The sequence below is a fragment of the Dipodomys ordii genome, unplaced genomic scaffold, assembly GCF_000151885.1.
Source record: "Dipodomys ordii isolate 6190 unplaced genomic scaffold, Dord_2.0 Scaffold156, whole genome shotgun sequence".
Classification (NCBI taxonomy): Eukaryota; Metazoa; Chordata; class Mammalia; order Rodentia; family Heteromyidae; genus Dipodomys; species Dipodomys ordii.
The window spans coordinates 780016-799092 of record NW_012267372.1 but is presented as its reverse complement, the minus strand read 5'-3'; the positions used below and the strand labels follow the sequence as shown (position 1 = coordinate 799092).

At 53.9% G+C, this 19077-nt stretch overlaps 1 protein-coding gene across 1 annotated transcript; it reads left to right on the top strand.

Annotated features, from left to right (window-relative positions):
- Window positions 1-461: 461 nt before the first annotated feature.
- Window positions 462-9189, top strand: Foxa3 (forkhead box A3). The gene is made up of 2 exons (XM_013032678.1): window positions 462-533; window positions 8185-9189. The coding sequence occupies exons 1-2, from the start codon at window positions 462-464 to the stop codon at window positions 9187-9189; spliced, it is 1077 nt and encodes a 358-aa protein (XP_012888132.1).
- The last annotated feature ends 9888 nt before the right edge of the window (window positions 9190-19077 follow it).

The window sequence follows — 19077 nt, the reverse complement described above, 5'->3', positions numbered from 1 at the left end:
CTTCTCTGCGGGGTTCAGGATGGGCTCTGAGCGGCAGGTGATGCACCCTCTCACGGAACAGACCCTCCCCCAGTTCTGCCCCCGAGGTTCCCAGCATCCGCCCCTCCCACCCCATCATGCACCCCGCAACCCCCTCCTCGGTCAACCCGGTGCTGCGTGTCCCCGCGATCCCGCAGGGGGCGCCCCGCTCCGAGCGCGCCGCCCCCGGGGAGGCGGGCGGGGAGCCCCGGGGCGGCGAGGGCGGGGGTGCCCCGGCTATAAAGCGCGGCCGCCTCCCGCGGAGCCGGGGAGGGACGGCGGGAGTCCGGAGGGACGCGCGCGCGCGGACGGACACACACGCAGCACGGACTCCCCTCCCGACGGGGCCCGACGGTCGGAAGTTCCAGCGTACCCCGGCCTCGAGAGCTGGGCGGGGGTGGGGATCACCGGGGCCGGGGTGGTGGGGGGCGCAGGCCCGGGGGATGCTGGGCTCGGTGGTGAAGATGGAGGCTCACGATCTGGCTGAGTGGAGCTACTACCCCGAGGCGGGCGAGGTGTGTGTCCTCGGGGATGGCGGGGCGGGCAGCGGGGGGGCCGCGGGGTGGGGGACCGGGACGCCGAGAAGGGGGACGGGAGGGGGGTTCGGGCATGGGGTGGGGCGGCCGGGCTGGGGAGCGCGGGCCGGGCAAAGCTGGTCCCCGGCGATGGCCTCCAGGGGGGAGGAAAATGTAGGCAAGGGTCGGTCACACCGTAAAGGTGAGCACCGGGCGGTGCTGGGTCCCTGGAATCCCAGAGATTCAAAAACAATCAAATAGTGTTTTTTGTTTTTTTAATGAACAGCCCGCATCAGAAGAGGAATCCGAGCTGGGGTGTGGGGTGGGGTAAGGGACCGAGCTTGGAGGATTTCAGGCAGGCAAGGGGGTTCGAAGTGGAGAGGGACTTCTAGAAGGGGGAGGGGATCATCTCCAAGCAGGGAAGTCTCGGTGGGAGGTCAGGGCCGCATGACAATGTGTAAGGTTAGGGGTCGTCCCCTTAGCCCGGTGTGGAAGTCAGAAAAGGAGTTGGGGTTAAGGGAATCAGCTGGAGATCTAAGATCGCGTCAGAAGTAGGGGTTAGTGGTGGTCAAGGGTAAGAGATGGAGGTTCTTAGCATGAAGTTTGCTTAGGGGAGGCTAAAATCAACAGGTTTGCCTAGACCAGCAACCCAGATGGCACTGGGGAACTAAAGCAAGGAGCAGAGGAGTTTGGTCCGCATCTGGGAGAGAAGTCAGACTTCACCCCCCCTCACACACCCCTGCTGGGACTCTTAGCAGGGACTCCCCTCAAGTCTAAGGCTAGAGGATTAATTTCAGGGGGTACACCTCCTCTTCCCACTTACCGCCCCCCTACCCCATCCAACAAGAGCCAGCCTTTGTTGGAGCGCCCTGTGTTCCAGAGCAGGGAGGTTTGGGGACACATCCTCCCCTAATTCCCTCACCCTAGCAGACAGAAAAGTGCCTCCTCAGAGCTAACTTCTTCCCTTGGTGCATGATCGATTGTTCTTTGCTTGCCTGCTGTAGGATCAGGACTGTGGTGCTGGGGAAATTGTTGGACGTGTTGATAGGGACACTTGTGTTCCTAATCTGGAAGAGAGATTGTGGGCTCCAAGGGGGGGGGATGGCCAGGAATGGCTGCAGAGAGATTTGATCTGATGTTTGAGAACTGGGGTCTTGGGTTTTTTGTTGGTTTGGGGCTCGTTGTTTGCTTTCTTTTGTTTTTCTTTTATTTTTGAGAAGGTCTCACAGTCTACCGTAGCCTGGCCTCCAACTTGTGATCCTCTACCACTACCGCTTCAGTGCTGGGATTACAGGCATGCACTAGGACTAGGGATATTGGCAAAGTGCCCCGGAGGGGCCATTCCGGAGTCTGGGGAGGTGTGAGGTGCATATGGGGTGGGGCCTGGCTGCTGGGGAAGGAGTTAGGAGTGGAGAGCTTAGAGAGAGTGTTGGAGGTGGGTTTCTGGAAGAGGAATGGGTTGTGAGAGATCTTGGGGGGAGATGGAGACCCCCCTCCCCAGAGATCTTAACTGGACCCTTGGTGAGCTCAAAGTCTGGGCTTAGGAGTTAAGGGGACCAACTAACAAATCAGTGTTTATCTGAAGCTTGCTTGAAATTAGGGCCTGGGCACTGTACCTGTGTTTCTTTTACTCAAGGCTAGTGCTCAACTACTTACACCACAGCTCTACTTCTGAGTTTTTTGATGCTTCATTGGAGATAAAGAGTCTCATGGATTTTTCTGCCTGGGCTGGCTTTGAACTGCAGTCCTCAGATCTTAGCCTCCTCAGTAGCTGGGATTACAGGCATGAGCCACCAGTGCCCAGCTATAAACTAGTGTTTCTGAAATACATCTTAAGAAGTAAATTGTGGGTAGGAAGAATCAGTGTGGGGGATACAGTCTGAATGGATCTGAGTTTAGGGGACAATTGTGTGTGTGTGTGTGTGTGTGTGAGAGAGAGAGAAAGAGAGAGAGAGAGCGCAGTACTAAGGAATTGAGCCCAGGGCCTGGGTGCTGTCATTTAGGTTTTTTTCCATTCAAGGCTGGCACTCTACCATGTGAACCGTAGCTCCACATTTGGCTTTTTGCTGATTAATTGGAGATAAGAGTCTGACAGACTTTCTTGCCCTAGCTAGGCTTTGAACCACGATCTTCAGATCTCAGCCTCCTGAGCAGCTGAGATTACAAGTGTGAGCCACTGGTGCCTGGCTTTGGAAACATTTTATTATACTCTGGTGTGTCAGAAGTTGCAGGTCATCTCCAATCAGATTTTAAGGGACATACTTTGTAAGAGTGCACCAAGGTGGGGGAAGGGCTGGAGATGGTTTTGGGGTTTCTGAAGGTCTCCCAGGGGAGCCTGCGCCTTCCCCATGCCTGCATCTCAGAGATTCAGAGAGAATTCACGTCTCCCCTACCATACACCCATACTGGGGTGAGGCTGACACCCAGAAGTCTGGTACGGGGACCTTGGGCAGTGTCCCTCCAAAACCCCAGGTTCTTACAGGTCAGCTGGTCCCCTTGCTCCTCTGTTTTTGCGATAAGAAAGCTAGAGGAGGCCTGCAAAGTGCTAGGGTCCCCCCCCACACCCCTCCTTGGGTCTGAGATGGGAAAATGGGCTCTGATTTCCCAGTGCCTCCCTGCACGCTCTGACACACCCTTCTGCAGAGACAATAAGGAAATGAAAGAGGAGAGAAAATCCTGGCTGCTGGATAAGGGTGCTGGTCCCCCCAGGGCTTCCCCCACGCCACACACACAGGCTCAGCTCCACCCCTTGGTGGGAGATCCGGTTCAGAACCCGGACACCAGGGGTTCATCCCAGCCATGGGGCGTGGGAAAGCCTAGGGTGGATTAGAGCAGATGGAATGCTTGAGGTCAGACTTCAAGGAGGACTTCCGGGTGGGTGGGGAACCAGAAAAAAAAAAGGCTTTGGGGTCCCTGAGAATCTACCTGAGTTGGACAAGGGGTGGGGTAGAGTCCAGAATGTGGCTCTCTCTCTCTCCCCAGAATCTATCATATTCTCCCTGTCTTTTCTTCCCTTATTCTCTCTCGGGGAGAGGCTGAAGCAGCCAAGCAGAGGAGAGTGTGTAAAGGGAGGATCGTGGTTCCAAGTTCATGGTGAGGCTCTGGGGAGGTGAGAAGTTAGAAGAAGGGAGATAAATAGCTGCAGAGAGGGGCTGGGAAGGTGGCTCAGTGGTAGAGTGCTCGCCTTGCATGCCTGAGGCCCTGGGTTCGATTCCTCAGCACCCCATAAGCAGAAAAAGCTGAAAGTGGTGCTGTGGCTCAAGTATTGGAGCACTAGCCTTGAGCTGCAGAACTCAGGGACAGCGCCCAGGCCCAGAGTTCAGGCCCCAAAACCGACATAAAAGATGCTCTACAGGACGGGGAGGGGAGAGGAGGGAAAGTTGGGAGAGGACTGTAAGAGAGAAGGAAACAGATCTGGGGTGGGGAAAAGAGCACAAGGGTACTGGGATAAGAGGGAGATGGACAGATGGCTGACGGAAGTTCAAAGAGGAAAGACAGACGCCCAGGGTGGAGCAGTAGAGCGGGGCTGGTTCTCACTCTGTCCTACAACTCACACCTGGAGTTTGGTGCCACCTGTCCTTGATTCTTTCCCCCTCCCCTCTCTCCCCCCCCCCCCGTGTGCCCATCCTAGGGCATGAACTCACCCTTTTTTTCTTTTTGCTCAAGGCTGGCACTCTACTCCTTGAGCCACAGCTCCACTTCCCGCTTTTGGCTAGTTCATTGGAGAGATGAGTCTCATCGACTTTCCTGCCTGGGCTGGCTTTGAATCATGATCCTCTGATCTCAGCCTCCTGAGTAGCTAGGATGACAGGTGTGAGCCACCAGCCACCAACATTTTCCTTGCTTTTTGCAGTCAGTCTCTTAGGCTATGCGAGGGTTAGCATTTCTTCTTTTTTTTTTTTAAATCGGTCATGGGGTTTGAACTCTGGGCCTGAGCACTGTCCCTCAGCTCTTCAGCTCAAGGCGAGCGCTCTACCACTTAAGCCACAGCGCCACTTCCAGTTTTCTGGTAGTTAATTGGATAAGAGTCTCATGGACTTTGCTGCCCTGGCTGGCTTTGAACTGTGATCCTCAGATCTCAGCCTCCTGAGTAGCTAGGATGACAGGTGTGAGCCACCAGCGCCTAGCATTTCTGTAGGTTCAGATCACTGCTTTTCTAGCCAAGTCTGGAGCCACACTGCCTGGATTCAGAATCCCAGTTCACCCCCTTTCTTGCTGTGTAACCTGCTATATACACACACAATGTTTCTGGGTTTCAGCTTTCCCAGCTTTCAAGTGACACTGTGGGAGCGGGCACCTATGGCCACACCTATAATCCCAACTACCCAATGGCCTGAGACCTGAGGATCTCTATTTGAAGCCAACCAGGGCAGAAAAGCTTGTAAAACTCTGTGTCCAATTAACCAGTACAAAACTGGACTGGAGGCATGTCTCAAGTGGGAGAGCACCAGCCTTGAGTTGAAAAAGCCAAAAGAGAGTGTGAGACCTTTAGCCCTGGGACCAACACACACATACACACACACACACAAGAAAGATGTAAAAATAGCCCCTCCCCCATACTGTAGTGTTTCTAGCTGTGAAGTGTTTGGAGCTGCACCTGGTACAGAGTTGGAAGTCTGTAAATTCATGTTAATGGACGCATAGAGAGCTAGCTACCTGCTGGTGGCTCATGCTTGTCATCCTAGCTACTCAGGAGGGTGAAGTCTGAGGACCACAGTTTAAAGGCAGCCCTGGTAGGAACATCCCGGTTTTTTTTTTTTTTTTTGTCGGTAGTGGGGCTTGAACTCTGGGCCTGGGCGCTGTCCCTCAGCTCTTCAGTCAAGGCAAGCGCTCTACCACTTCCGGTTTTCTGGTGGTTTATTGGAGATAGGAGTCTCACGGTCTCTCCTGCCCGGGCTGGCTTTGAACCGAGATCCTCAGATCTCAGCCTCCTGAGTAGCTAGGATTACAGGCGTGAGCCACCAGTGCCCAGCCCCAGAGGCTCTTATCTCCAATAAACCACCAGAAAATCAGAAGTGGCGCTGTGGCTCAAGTGGTAGAGTGCTAGCCTTGAGCTGAAGAGCTGAGGGGCAGCGCCCAGGCACCCAGTTCAAGTCCCATGATCGACCAAAAAAAAGAAAATTGCAAAGAGGGTGATTTTAAAAGCCATTGCAGTCTCCGTATGTTACCGAGCTAAGATGCCCCTGTTCCCCTTGTGAACTCTTTTCTTTTCCTTTTGGCAGCAATGGAATTTGAACTCGGGGCTTTATTTCATTTTATTTGTTACTTTTGCCTGAAGTAGGAGATTTTCCTGATCTCCACCTCCTAAGTAGCTGGAATTACAGGCATGAGGCACCATTCCCAGCGCTTCTGTGGGAACATTTGTGAAAATGGTCTGGTATTTACAATGATCTAGTGGTTTGCATTCAGTTATTTCTTTTTTCATTTATACCGATGTATAAATGATATTATAGCTTACAGTGACAGCTTACATTTGATACATAGTAGCTTACATTTCGTTCATAGTAGCCTGAAATGTGATTTGTGATCACATTTTTTAAACTTATAAAACAGTATTTTTTTTTTCTTTTTGGTGCTAGTTTGAACTTAGGTTCTTTTTTTTTTAGTCTGTGGTGGAGCTTGAACTCTGTCCCTCAGCTCTTCAGCTCAAAGCGAGTGCTCTACCGCTTGAGCCACAGCGCCACTTTAGGTTTTCAAGTAGTTTATTGGATATAAGAGTCTCACAGACTTTCCTGCCCAGGCTGGCTTTGAACCTCTATCCTCAGATCTCAGACTCCTGAGTAGCTAGGATTACAGGTGTGAGCCACCGGCGCCCGGCTAGAACTTAGATTCTTTTGCTGGCTAGGCAGGTACCGTACTGCTTGAATCATACCTCTAACCCAAAATAGTAACTTTAAATTGGGCACAATAGCTTGTGCCTTGGGTCCCTACTATTCAGGAGGGTGAGGCAGAAAAATCAATGGAGCAGTGTTCAAGCCAGCCTGGGCAACATAGTGAGGCTCTGTCTCAAACAAACAAACAAAAAACAATATTATAGCCTAGGAGAAAAATCCATATTAGGTTATTAGAGATGTTACTAATTACTCACTAAAGCTGAGAACTACTAATTCATTCGTTAAGCAAGTTTCCCAGCTGACCAATTTTGGTTGTTTAAGTAAAAAGATTGATTCTTTTTTTTATTTTTGCCAGTTCTGGGACTTGAACTCAGGGCCTGGGTACTGTCCCTGAGCTTCTACCACTTAAGCCACATTTCCAGCTTTTTCTGTGTATGTGGTACTGAGGAATTGAACCCAGGCTTCATGCATGCTAGGCAAACACTCTATCACTAAGCCACCTTCCCAGCCCCAAAAGGTTGATTCTTGAGCCCATGAAGTGATGTATGGTTTGTTATACCTGTAGTCCCAGCACTCAGGAGGTTGATGTAGCAGAATTATGAGTTCAAGGCCAACCTGAGCTACGTATTGGGACCCTGTCTCAAAATCTGTTTTATTTTCTTTCTTGCTTTTTTTTTTCTGTCTTAGGATCTGTTTATACTATTAGAAATTATTGAAGACCCCATTTTCTATGAGTTCAGGTTATATGTTCTTAAGTTGTTTTTGCTGGTCCTCAGGCTTGAACTCAGGGTCTGGGCACTGTCCTTGAGCTGTTTTATTTGCTCAAGATTAGCACTCTACCACTTGAGCCACAATGCCACTTCCAGCTTTTTCTGTTTATGTAGTGCTGAGGATTAGAACCCAGGGCCTCATGCATGCGAGGCAAGCATTCTACCACTGAGCCACCTTTCCAGCCCTAATGCATCTGTTTTTTAAACCAAGTTCTTATTGATTCAATTGTTTTTTGGTTGTGGGACTTGAACTCAGGGCCTGGGCACTGTCCTTGAGCTTCTTTGTGCTCAAGGCCAGCACTTTACCACTTGAGCCCCAGCGCCACTTCTGGTTTTTGAGTGGTTCATTGGAGATAGGAGTCTCTCGAGGCATTTTTCTGCCTGGGCTGGCTTTGAACCACAATCCTCAGATCTCAGCCTCCTGAGATGCTAGGAACACAGGTGTGAGCCATCAGCACCTGGCAATTCAATTTAATATAACAATTGTTTGTTAGCCTAACTAGCATGTTTTTATTCAAATAGCTATTTCTATTACAAATCTTTAGTGTGGAAGAGCTAAGCATAGTGACACATACCTATAATCTCAGCTACCCCAGAGATGCAAGTTGGAGGATCACAGTCCAATGCCAGCCCAGAGCACAACGGGGGACCTACCAGAAAAATAACTAATGCAAATAAATAAGCTAAGCATTGGGGTTTACACCTATAAATCCTAGCTACTTAGAAGGCAATCAGGACTATAGTTCTAAGCCAGCGTAGGCAGGAATGTCCATGAGACTCTGATTTATCAGAAAACAACCAGAAGTGGAACTGTGGCTCAAGTGGTAGAGCACCAGCCTTGAGTGAAAAAGGTCAGCGACAGGACCCAGGTCTTGATTCAAGCCTCAGGACCAGCACGCATGCGCACACACACAACCAGCTAGAGATAGTGGCTGAGGAGGAGCGTTGGATAGGAAATGGACAGATGGATAGAAGGACATTGGGCATGATCTTCCCAAAATGCACTAGAGACGCTCTAACCTTTGCCCATCTCTCTCTATCTTGCAGGTCTATTCTCCAGTAACGCCAGTGGCCACCATGGCCCCCCTCAATTCCTACATGACCTTGAGCCCTCTCAGCTCCCCCTACCCTTCAGGGGGGCTCCCCCCATCCCCACTGTCCTCAGGACCCCTGGGACCCCCAGCCCCTGCCGCGCCCCTTGGACCCACCTTCCCAGGCCTGGGTGCCAGTGGCGGTGGCACAGGGAATTCGGGGTACGGGGCCCCAGGGCCCGGGCTGGGGCCAGGGAAGGAGATGGCCAAGAGCTACAGGCGGCCGCTGGCCCACGCCAAGCCGCCCTATTCCTACATCTCCCTCATCACGATGGCAATCCAGCAAGCGCCAGGCAAGATGCTGACCCTGAGCCAAATCTACCAGTGGATCATGGACCTGTTCCCGTACTACAGGGAGAACCAGCAGCGCTGGCAGAACTCCATCCGCCACTCGCTGTCCTTCAACGACTGCTTCGTCAAGGTGGCGCGATCCCCGGACAAGCCGGGCAAGGGCTCCTACTGGGCCCTGCACCCCAGCTCCGGAAACATGTTTGAGAACGGTTGCTACCTGCGGCGCCAGAAACGCTTCAAGCTGGAGGAGAAGGCAAAGAAGGGGAGCAGCGGGGGGTCATCTATGACCAGGAACGGTACTGGACCAGCCGCCTTGTCTACCACCACCTCCATCACCACCACCACCTCCGCCATCACCGTTACCTCGCCACCGCAGCCCCCACCCCCCGAGCCCGAAGCTCAGGGTCGGGAGGAAGTGGGGGCCCCCCTGGACTGTGGCTCACCCCCCTCCTCCACCCCCTATTTCACTGGCTTGGAGATTCCAGGGGAGCTGAAGCTAGACACAGCATACAACTTCAACCACCCCTTCTCCATCAACAACCTGATGTCCGAACAGACCTCTGCACCCCCCAAACTAGACATGGGGTTTGGGGGCTATGGGGCAGAGAGTGGGGAGGCTGGAGTATATTATCAGGGCCTGTACCCCCGATCCCTGCTGAACGCCTCCTAGCGTGCTGGGGAGCGGAGGGGGGGGCTGTGGGGTTGGGCTGTGGCTCATAGTCTTGGGGTCCTGGTACCTCGTCTGTTGGGTAACATCTGTGCGGCAACCTGTCAGTCACTAGGGACTTCTCAGTGGGCACTTGGGGTACTGCGAAGATGGCTGTGTTGATCGGTATTTGTGGTTGATCCATTAGTAACTATAGCTACTGCCTGGGCCGCCATCTTGGTGGTCCCTTTGGGGCCTGTAATGAACCTTTTTTTTGTTTTTTGCTTTTTTTTTTCTCCAGTTGTTGGGTTTTGTGTTGTTTTGTGCTGGTCCTGGAGCTTGAACTCAGGACCTGGGTGCTGTCCTTGAACTTTTTTTTTTTTCTCAAGGATAGCGCTCTACCACTTGAGCCATAGCTCCATTTCCAGCTTTTTGCTGGCTCATTGGAGATGAGAGTGTCACAGACTTTTCTGCCCAGGTTGGCTTTGAATCTCGAGCCTCAGAGCTCAGCCTCCTGAGTAGCTGGGATTCTAGGTGTGAGCCACCAGCAGATTGACCCTTTGACTAACAGTGACACCATTTCTATGACATCAAGACCCAGTGGGTACTGCGGTCAGTTCTTTCTTGGGGGAGACTTCTTGGCCCAGTTGATGTTCATTCAGCCCCCCTCCTGCATCTCTTTGCCCTGCTGGGCTCTCGGAGAGTCATGATGTGGGAACATTATACTGCCATTTACCACAGCTCTGGGTTGCCCATGTGGTCTGTCTCTTTGGTGGGGAAATGGAGACCCCTTGTTTTTCTCTGCTGTCCACCCCCCCATCGTGGTGCACTCAGTCAGTCAACTAGCCTTTTGGTCAATTTCCAGGCCACAGACTTCTGCCTTCCTAGTGCTGGGATTACAGGCAGGTACCACCATGCCCACCCCTCTCCCTGTCTCTTCATGATGTCACTTCTTTCTGTGTCACTCTGTCCCTGGTACAGGACAAGCCAGGAAGGCTGGTCAGGGGGGGTTGGGTGTTCCTATGGAAGTCTAGTACATTCTGGGGAGGGGGAGACTGGATGTGTTAGACAATTAAAGGTACCATTGCCACGCATCACCCTATGTCTCTTTTCCTTGAAATCTGGGATTTGGGTTCTCCTGTCCCTGCTCCTTCCTGTTCCCAGGGGCTGGGCTGCCTCTGGGGGGGAAGGGACGGGGGAGGCAGGGAGCTGACCTTTGGCTCTTTGCTGTCCCTGACCCCAGGACAGTTTGTTCATAGTTAGATAGCAGCCCCCGCAGTGGTGGGGCCAGGGCAGCAAGGGGGGCGGGGGTGGCCAGACAGTGACCAAGGCCACCTCCCTCCCCCACCCCCACCCCCAGGCACACACCTAGCTATGAGGCTCAGGGCTCAGCCAAGGAGGCAGACTGGAGGACTGAACAGGTGTGTGTGTGTGTGTGTGTGTGTGTGTGTGTGTGTGTAGGCAGACTGGAGGACTGAACAGGTGTGTGTGTGTGTGTGTGTGTGTGTGTGTGTGTGTGTGTGTGTTGACAGTGGTGTACGGGATGTATACCTCTGGAGCTCAGACTGGGCCTCTTATAAAAGAAAACATGGAAATCAGTTCTGGTTTGTGCCTGTCATCCTAACTACTCAGGAGGCTGTGATCTGAGGATCACTGTTCGAAGCCAGCCCGGGCAGACAAATCTAAGAGATTCTTTGCACCAATGAACCCAGCAAAAAAAGCCAGACCTGGAGTCGGGCACCAGTGGCTCATGCCTATCATCCTAGCTACTCAGGAGGCTGAAATATGAGGATCGAGGTTCAAAGCCAGCCTAGGCAGGAAACCGTGAGACTCTGATTTCCAATAAATCACCAGAAATCCGGAAGTGGTGCTGTGGCTCAAGTGGGAGAGCACTAGCCTTGAGCTGAAGAGCTCAGGAATAGTGCCCAGGCCCAGAGTTCAATCCCCGTGACTGAATAAAAGAAGCCAGACATGGAGACATGGCTCAGGTGGTAGCATACCAGCTTCAAGGAAAAACCACTCATTCAGTCAGCTAGCCTTCTGGTCAATTTCAAGGCCACAGACTTCTGCCATCCTAGTGCTGGGATTACAGGCAGGTACCACCATGCCCAGCCCTCTCCTTGTCACTTCTGTGTCACTCTGTCGCTGGTCCTCCATGCTTTTATCTCTGTTCTCTCTCCTCTGGCTTCCTTCCCTCTCTTAGCTTCCCTGTGTTTCCCCCTGTACCTGCTACCTCCCTGACCAGGCCCTTTATTTCTGTCCTAATGCCCGCCAAGAAGGCCGGGCTGGAGCTGCGTGTCACCCCTGCCGCCGTTCCTCCCCCCCCCCCCCCAGCCATGCTGGCTGTCCCAGGCAGGCCGGGGAATTCCTCCTAGTTCCTGGAAAAAACAACTGGTTCTAGAGAAAGGCGCTCAGTCTCCCCGGCACCCGCCCCCTCCCTGGGCCTGGGGGTCTCTCCCCGAGTTGGAGGCCGGAGGCAGGAAGCCCTGCGGTTTCTGGCTTCTCCCAGGCGGCCTCCGGATCTGGCCCCCGCCCCCCGGCCAACAGCCCAAATATTATTCCGCAGGAGGAGCCGGTGGTGGCAGGAGGAGGCCCTGGCTGAAAGAGGCTTTCAGGGCGGCCAGGCCTGGGGCTTCCTGTCCCCAGGCTCAGGGCCTCAGGCCGCCCCAGTGGGGACCTCAGGTGGCCGGAGGGGCGGGGTGTGGTTGGAAGGTCCTTAGGGGAGGGTGTGGCCATCCGTGAGGGTGTCTGGTGGCCACCAAGTCGCCTGGCGTGGGCAGGTGTGACCCCACCCCAGGGACAGCCGGCTGGTGTCCAGTGTGGAAAAGTACCACGGTCAGACGTGGGACGCATGGACAGACATGAGGACGCCAGGGATCTGGGTTGGAGGGGTAGCTGTGGGGACACAGGGAGGCTCAGGCTGTGGGCCTGAGAAGGGGATGGAAGGTGGGGAAACTGAGGCGGGGGTGGGTCCCAGCTATAACCACAGGACTGACTGCATGGCAAACAGTGACAATGGCAGCATAAAATATTAAACTACCAACTGTGGTAGTGCACACCTGTAATCCCAGCAATCGAAAGCTGATGGCCAGCCTGACTTATTTAGCCAGACCCTGTCTTAAGAATCCAAGCATAGGGCTGGGAGTGTGGTTTAGTGATAGAATGCTTGCCTAGCATGCATGAAGCCCTGGGTTCGATTCCTCAGTACCACACACACACACACACACACACACACACACACACACACACAGCCAGAAGTGGTTCAAGTTGTAAGAGTGCTAGCCTTGAGCAAAAGAAGCTCAGGGACAGTGCCCAGCCCCTGAATTCAAGCCCCAGGATTGGGGGGAAAAAATCCAAGCATAGTTAGGTGCCGGTGGCTCACACATGTCATCTTAGCTACTCAGAGGCTGAGATCTGAGGATCTCAGTTCAAAGCCAGCCCAGGCAATAAAGTCCATGAGATTCTTATCTCCAATGAACCACCAGAAAACCGGAAGTGGCGCTGTGGCTCAAGTGGTAGACTCACCTTGAGCTGAAGAGCTGAGGGACCAGAGATCAAGCCTTACAACTGACAAAAATAAATAAATAAGGGGGCTGGGAAGTTGGCTCAGTAGCAGTTTGCCTCACATGCATGAGGCCCTGGGTTCAATTCCTCAGCACCACATAAACAGAAAAAAGCCGGAAGTGGCGCTGTGGCTCAAGTGGTAGAGCGCTAGCCTTGAGCTGAAGAGCTGAGGGACAGCGCCCAGGCCCAGAGTTCAGGCCCCACAACTGGACCCTCCCCCCAAAAGTAAATAAATAAATAAAATAAATAAAAACCAAGCATACACATACAGACATGGAAACAAGGGCTAGGGGAATGGCTCAAGTGGTAAGGCGTTTGACTGGCAAGAACAAAGCTAAAACATATATATATTTCTATTAAAATGTTTAAAAAGTTTACTGTGAGGCATGAACGGTGCCAGTGGCTCACGCCTGTCATCCTAGCTACTCAGGAGGCTGAGATCTGAGGATCGGGTTCAAAGCCAGCTCAGACAGGAAAGTCCAGGAGATTCTTATCTCCAATGAACCAGGAAGAAGTGGCACTATGGTTCAGGTGGTAGAGCGGTAGCCTTGAGGAGCTGAGGGACAGCGCACAGGTCCAGAGTTCAAGCCCCATGACCGACAAAAACAAAAAAGCTATCCAATGAACCACCAGGAAACCAGAAGTGGTGCTATGGCTTGAAGTGGTAGCGATAGCCTTGAGCCCTGAGTTCAAACCCCACAACTGACAAAAGTAACTAAAATAACTGAAGCCCACACACGAGAGGTGACATGACTTGGCCCAGGTCCTACAGATGAGGAACGGGTGCTAAGTGTCACCCAGACATTTGGCTCATGTTCTTGAAGTCCCACACTTCCTGCCACAGCTGTTCTGCCTGGATCACACGTGTCTATATGACACACTCAGCACAAGATTGAGGGCACTTGTACTTGGTGGGCACCGGTGGCTCAGGCCCGTCATCCTAGCTCCTCGGGAGGCTGAGATCTGAGGATCGAGGTTCAAAGCCAGCCCCAGCAGGAAAGTCTGTGAGCCTCTTATCTCCAATGAACCACCAGAAAACCGGAAGTGGCGCTGTGGCTCAAGTGGTAGAGCGCTTGCTTTGAGCTGAAGAGCTGAGGGACAGCACCCAGGCCCAGAGTTCAAGCCCCATAACTGAAAAGAAAAAAAAATGAGGGTACTTTTGGCCATCAGGGCCTGCCATGGGGTTCACGTGGGGGTCGCTGGGGATGTGTCTGTCCATCATTGTCTTCTGTGCCTGTCCCTCAGCCCAGACATTGTGGGTCTGCCTATATCTGTCAGCGTGTGTCACCGTGTCTGTCCCTGTGTGTGTGTCACCATCCACCCAGGTGTCACGCTGTGGCTTACTCACCATCCCGGCCACAGGTGGGCGGGCCGGGCCCGCTGGTGCCAGCATGGAGACCCAGCCCTTCCCAACCCCGGCTGCCATAGGCCAGGCCTGGCGCCTGTTTGCCATGCCTGCCCCAGGTAAACACCGAGATCCGGAACCTGAGGGCACCTCCCTCCCTCTGTTCTCTGCCCCTCGGCCTGCCCCAGGCCGGGCTGGACCACAGCCCGCGCCTAGTGTCCCCAAGGGCTCCTGTGTGCGCTGACCGCCCTGTCCCCAAGCGCCCAGCCTTGGCCTCAGCCCCGTGGCTAATGTCTGTTTGTATCCATCTCACTCTGGTGGCTCCTGACCCCTGCGTGCCTTCTGTCCCTTCCCCTCACCCCGGTTTGTCTGTGGTTCTGTCCTCCTAGGCACTAAGCCTTGTTTTCATTTTGTCATTGTCCCTTTCGCTACAATCAACAAAGCCCTGGGCTCTCCCAAGCCAGGCTCGATTCTTTTTTGTTTTGCCAGTCCTGGGGTTTGAACTCAGAGCCTGGGCGCTGTCCCTGAGCTGCTTTTGCTCAAGGCTAGCACTCTACCACTTGAGCCACAGAGCCACTTCTGGCTTTTTCTGTGTATGTGGTATGAGGAATCGAACCCAGGGCTTCATGCATGCGAGGCAAGCACTCTACCACCGAGCCACCTTCCCGGCCCCTCCCTGAGCTCTTTGGCTCAAGGCAAGCCTTCTACCACTTGAGCCACAGCTCCACTTCCAGTTTTCTGGTGGTTTACTGGAGATAAAGAGTCTCAGACTTTCCCGCCCCAGCTGGCTTTGAACTGTGATCCTTAGATCTCAGCCTCTTGAGTAGCTGGGATGACAGGCGTGAGCCACCAGCTCCTGCCTACAATTACCCCCCTACCCCCTGCCCCTTACTTTGTGAACTTCTCTTTCTCTTCATCTCTGGGGGTGTTGGAGACCTGGGACCCCGGACCGCCCCCCACCAGGCAGATTCTACCATGCCAGGATCTCAGGGGAATGGAAGGCTCCCAGCCTTTTGCCCCAATCCACTCGTGTGTGTATATATATATATATATATATATATATAAAGGTATATGCACGTATTATTTATATCTGTCCAGGAGTAGAGGGGCAGACACTGGGGCCTTTGTGTAGCCTCTGCCTGCTGCCCGCCTGCCCGCCACTCCTCTCCCTTCGTCCAGGCCGCCTCCACTCCCCCCGCACACAAAGGTTCCTGTGAGGCCTGCCAGCTTCCTCTGCCCGAGGTGTGAGTGGGAATACCATGGGGGGGGTAGGAGGGCTGGGGAGGGGGGGCGGTCTAGTGCCTAAGGAAGCTTTTTCCAGGTGGAGGAAACCTGGGAGCTCCCGGGGCTGGGGCCTGTCCCCCATCCTTACCTGGCCTCTCCCTAGGGGCCTGGGCATCTCCACGTGTCACTTTTTCTCTGTCATCGTGAGTCTCTTTCGCATAGTTATGGGACACCGGGTGTAAGAGGACCTGGATCACAAGATACTGGAGGGAGAATGTGGGTCCCCGCGGGGTTCTTCGCCATTCTTTTCGCCGCCACTCTGCTCTTTCTCTTCAGCCGCTGTTTGACAACTCCCACCTGTTCCCATTGAAAAATTATCCATTGTCAGGAGCCAGTGGCTCCCGTCTGTCATCCTACCTACTCAGGAGGCTGAGATCTGAGAATTGTGGTTCAAAGCCAGCCTGGGTAGGAAAGTCTGTAAGACTCTAATCTCCAAGGAACCACCAGAAAATCAAAAGTGGCTCAAAGAGATAGAGCACTAGCTCTGAGTGAAAGAGTTCAGGGACAGTGCCAAGGTCCTGAGTTCAAGTCATAGGACTGCCCCCCCCACTACTATTCATAGTTTTGTGTGTGTGTTCATGTGTGCCCTGATACTGGGGCTTGAACTCAGGACCTGGGCACTGTCCCTGAGCTTTTACTCTCACGCCTGATTTTCCACCAATTGAGCCACAGCTCCACTTCCAGCTTTTTGGTGGTTCACTGGAGATTCACATCGGAGGGGCTGGCTTCGATCCGAGATCCTCAGAGCTCAGCCTCCCAGGATTACAAGCCCCAAAGTTCTCCCAGTGCTGAGCCCCACAGCACCCTGATGTCCCTCCATGATGCTTCTGACGTCATCTCCTGCAACTTTTCCTTGTGTGGTAGTTTACTGTCCCCCTTGGCCAGGTGTGCAATGAACAGGTTTCTACCTCAGGGCCACGGAGAGAATGCTACCCACCAGTGCCATGTCCCTCATATCCACACGGCCGTGTGACTCCCCAGGGAGCCTTCCCATGCCATACTCTCAAATTAGCCACCTGCAGCCGGGCGCTGGTGGGCTCACGCCTGTCATCCTAGCTACTCGCGAGGGAGAGAGCTGAGCATCATGGTTCAAAGCCAGCCCTAGCAGGAAAGTCCATGAGACTCTTATCTCCAACCAACCAGCAAAAATACGAAGTAGAGCTGTGGCTTAAGTAGTAGAGTGCCAGCCTCAAGTGAAATACGCCTAGGGGACAGAGCCTCGTCCCGGAGTTCAAGCTCCAGTACGAGCATGAACAACAAAACCACAAAATAGCCATCTCTGTCCTTTTCTCTTCCCTTTTGTCTTTGTGGGATGCTTTCCAGGGTCTGTCTGTGGCCTGTTTTTACCCATCAGCTGTGAGGATGTGGGACACAACAGCCAAACTAGAATCTGATTCTCCGCTCTACCCATAGCACCTGTCCCAGGACTTGGCACACTGACAGATGCCAAATAAATATTTGCTGAGGGAGAAAATGCGCTCATGAATCTACACATCCCTTAGCCCAGCAGTCTTGAGCTGGGGGAAAGCCTGGGACCCAATGGTGACCAAGATTCCTGGCCCTGTCTTCAGGAGCCTCTCAGCCAGGAAGGATGGAGAATGGGTAGGACTGGGGCCAGAGAGCAAAAAAGGAGGGGGGAGAGAAACCCAGGAAAATGGGAGTCCAGCAGAGGCTTCTTACACAAGCCAGTGGAAGGGGGGGGGAATCAAGGAGGGCTTCCTGGAGGTGGTGGCTGAGCTGAGACTTCTAAAATTAAAGAAGAAGAATGAGCCAGCCTCTTGCCTTTCTGTTCCTCTCAGAAAGCTTTCCATGGTAGGATGCCTTAAGTTTTGTAGTCCTGGCCTGTGCCTTGACCTAGACATCAGTCTCCTATCTGCTACCTTTGATTTGAGTCCATTTTTGGCGCTGGGCATAGAACCCAGAGACTCATAAACTAGCCAAGTGCTCCACCCCCCCCCCCCCCCAGCCATCTCCCCATCCCATCCCTACGCTCCTTGGAAATCCCAATCTCTGCACACATTTCTCCCCCCAGTTCCCTCTTCTAAGCATCTGTCACGGCTGGGACAGCCTTCAGCCTCCTTCCTCTCTTGGGGAACCTTGTTACCTACTTACTGACCCCCAAGTCAATCTGAACCCCTCCACCTGTCCCCACCCCACACTGCGGGAAGGGGGACTAGCCCAGCCCCCCACACCCACACAGGTCAGGCCTCTGCTGTATTAATGATTAACCCAGGCTCTATCTAGAATACACACTGGCCAGGCTGGGGGGTGACTCCCCTGTCCTCCCGCCACCCACCCCTCCCCAACCAGCTGCTCTTAAAGGACCAGGTGTCCTCCGCAGCTCTTGTACCCCCCACGGTGGCCTGACCAGGTGTGTGGAGGCAGCCGCCAGCTGTGAGGATTTGGGGGAGGGGGAAGACAAACCAGCACTTGGCGCTGCGGAGCTGGGCGAGGAAAGGAGTAAGACTGGCCCAGGTTGGAGCTGCGTCCAGCACCTCTTGCCCATGCTTATCACCTGCACTATTTAATCAGGGGTGGTTTTTCCCAGCCCTGCCCCACAGCCCAGGCTGGCAGTGCCAGGGGTGGCAAAGCGTCTGAAAGGTGATGGATGAGGGGGGATGGGACCCTTCCTTGCTGAGGGTCCTCCCTCCAGAGATGTGAGGGTGAAGCCTCGGTCCTTAAAACTGTGGGGCTGCAGGTGGGTGGTGTGTGGGCCATGCCTAGGGCAGGATGTTAGGGGAGTCCAGATACATGTGTGTTATGTTGGTCCTGGGGCTTGAACTGAGCCTAGGTGCTGTCCCTGCCCAAGGCTGGTACTCTACCACCTGAGATGCAGCTCCACTTCCAGCTTTTTGCTGGCTAATTGGAGATCATGGGCCTCAGGGACTTTTCTGATCAGACTGACTTGGAACCTCTGTCCTCAGATCGCAAGCCTCCGAGTGGCTTGGATTATAGGCATGCGGCACCGCACCCAGCAAGGCTCTCCAGATTCCGGGTGACTGAACATCTGGTCTGGGGTCACCCTTGGGTCCCAAAGCTCCCTGAACGCTGTGCTGAGACAGGACCTTTGGCTCAGCACTCCCCCCACCCCTCCTCCTCTAGGCAAAGTCAGGAGGTCTCAGGGGTGGGGGCTGGGCTTCTGGGGCTACCTCCTCCCTTTAACTCTTGCTCTGCCAAAGCCTGCCCTGGCCACGCCCCTGTGATGTCAGCAAGCAGGAAGTCCTGGTTAATGATCAGTCGCAGGGACAGGTGTGGGACTGAGCCTTGCACATCAGAGGCAGCCGCGGGGGCTGGGTGCCTTTTATCAGGCTCCTCAGACACCAGGTTCCAGGGTGGCCGCCAGCTCCAGGGTTAGGAGGCCAGCCCAGGTTCCCCCAGTGTCTGTTGGGAAGTGGCTGGGTGCTGACACCACCTAGAGCGGACACCCGGTTAGTTCATCTAGGGAGGTAAATGCACTCGGCAGTCCCTCTAGTAGTCTAGCCTCAACTCTCTTAACCGCCTCATTTTCCTTAGGAAATCTTGTGCTGCCTCTTCTCCTTCCCCCTCGTGGGTGCCACACATCATGGGAAGATGATTCAGGGGTTCCCTCAGGTAGGGGGTGACCTATCTGTGGGGTTCTCCCCCACCCCCTCTCCCGGCCTCAGTCCTGTCACCTGGAAAACCCGCCCACAAGGACAACTTCCGACCCGCTGGACCCCCTGGCCTGGGCAAAGGGCGCC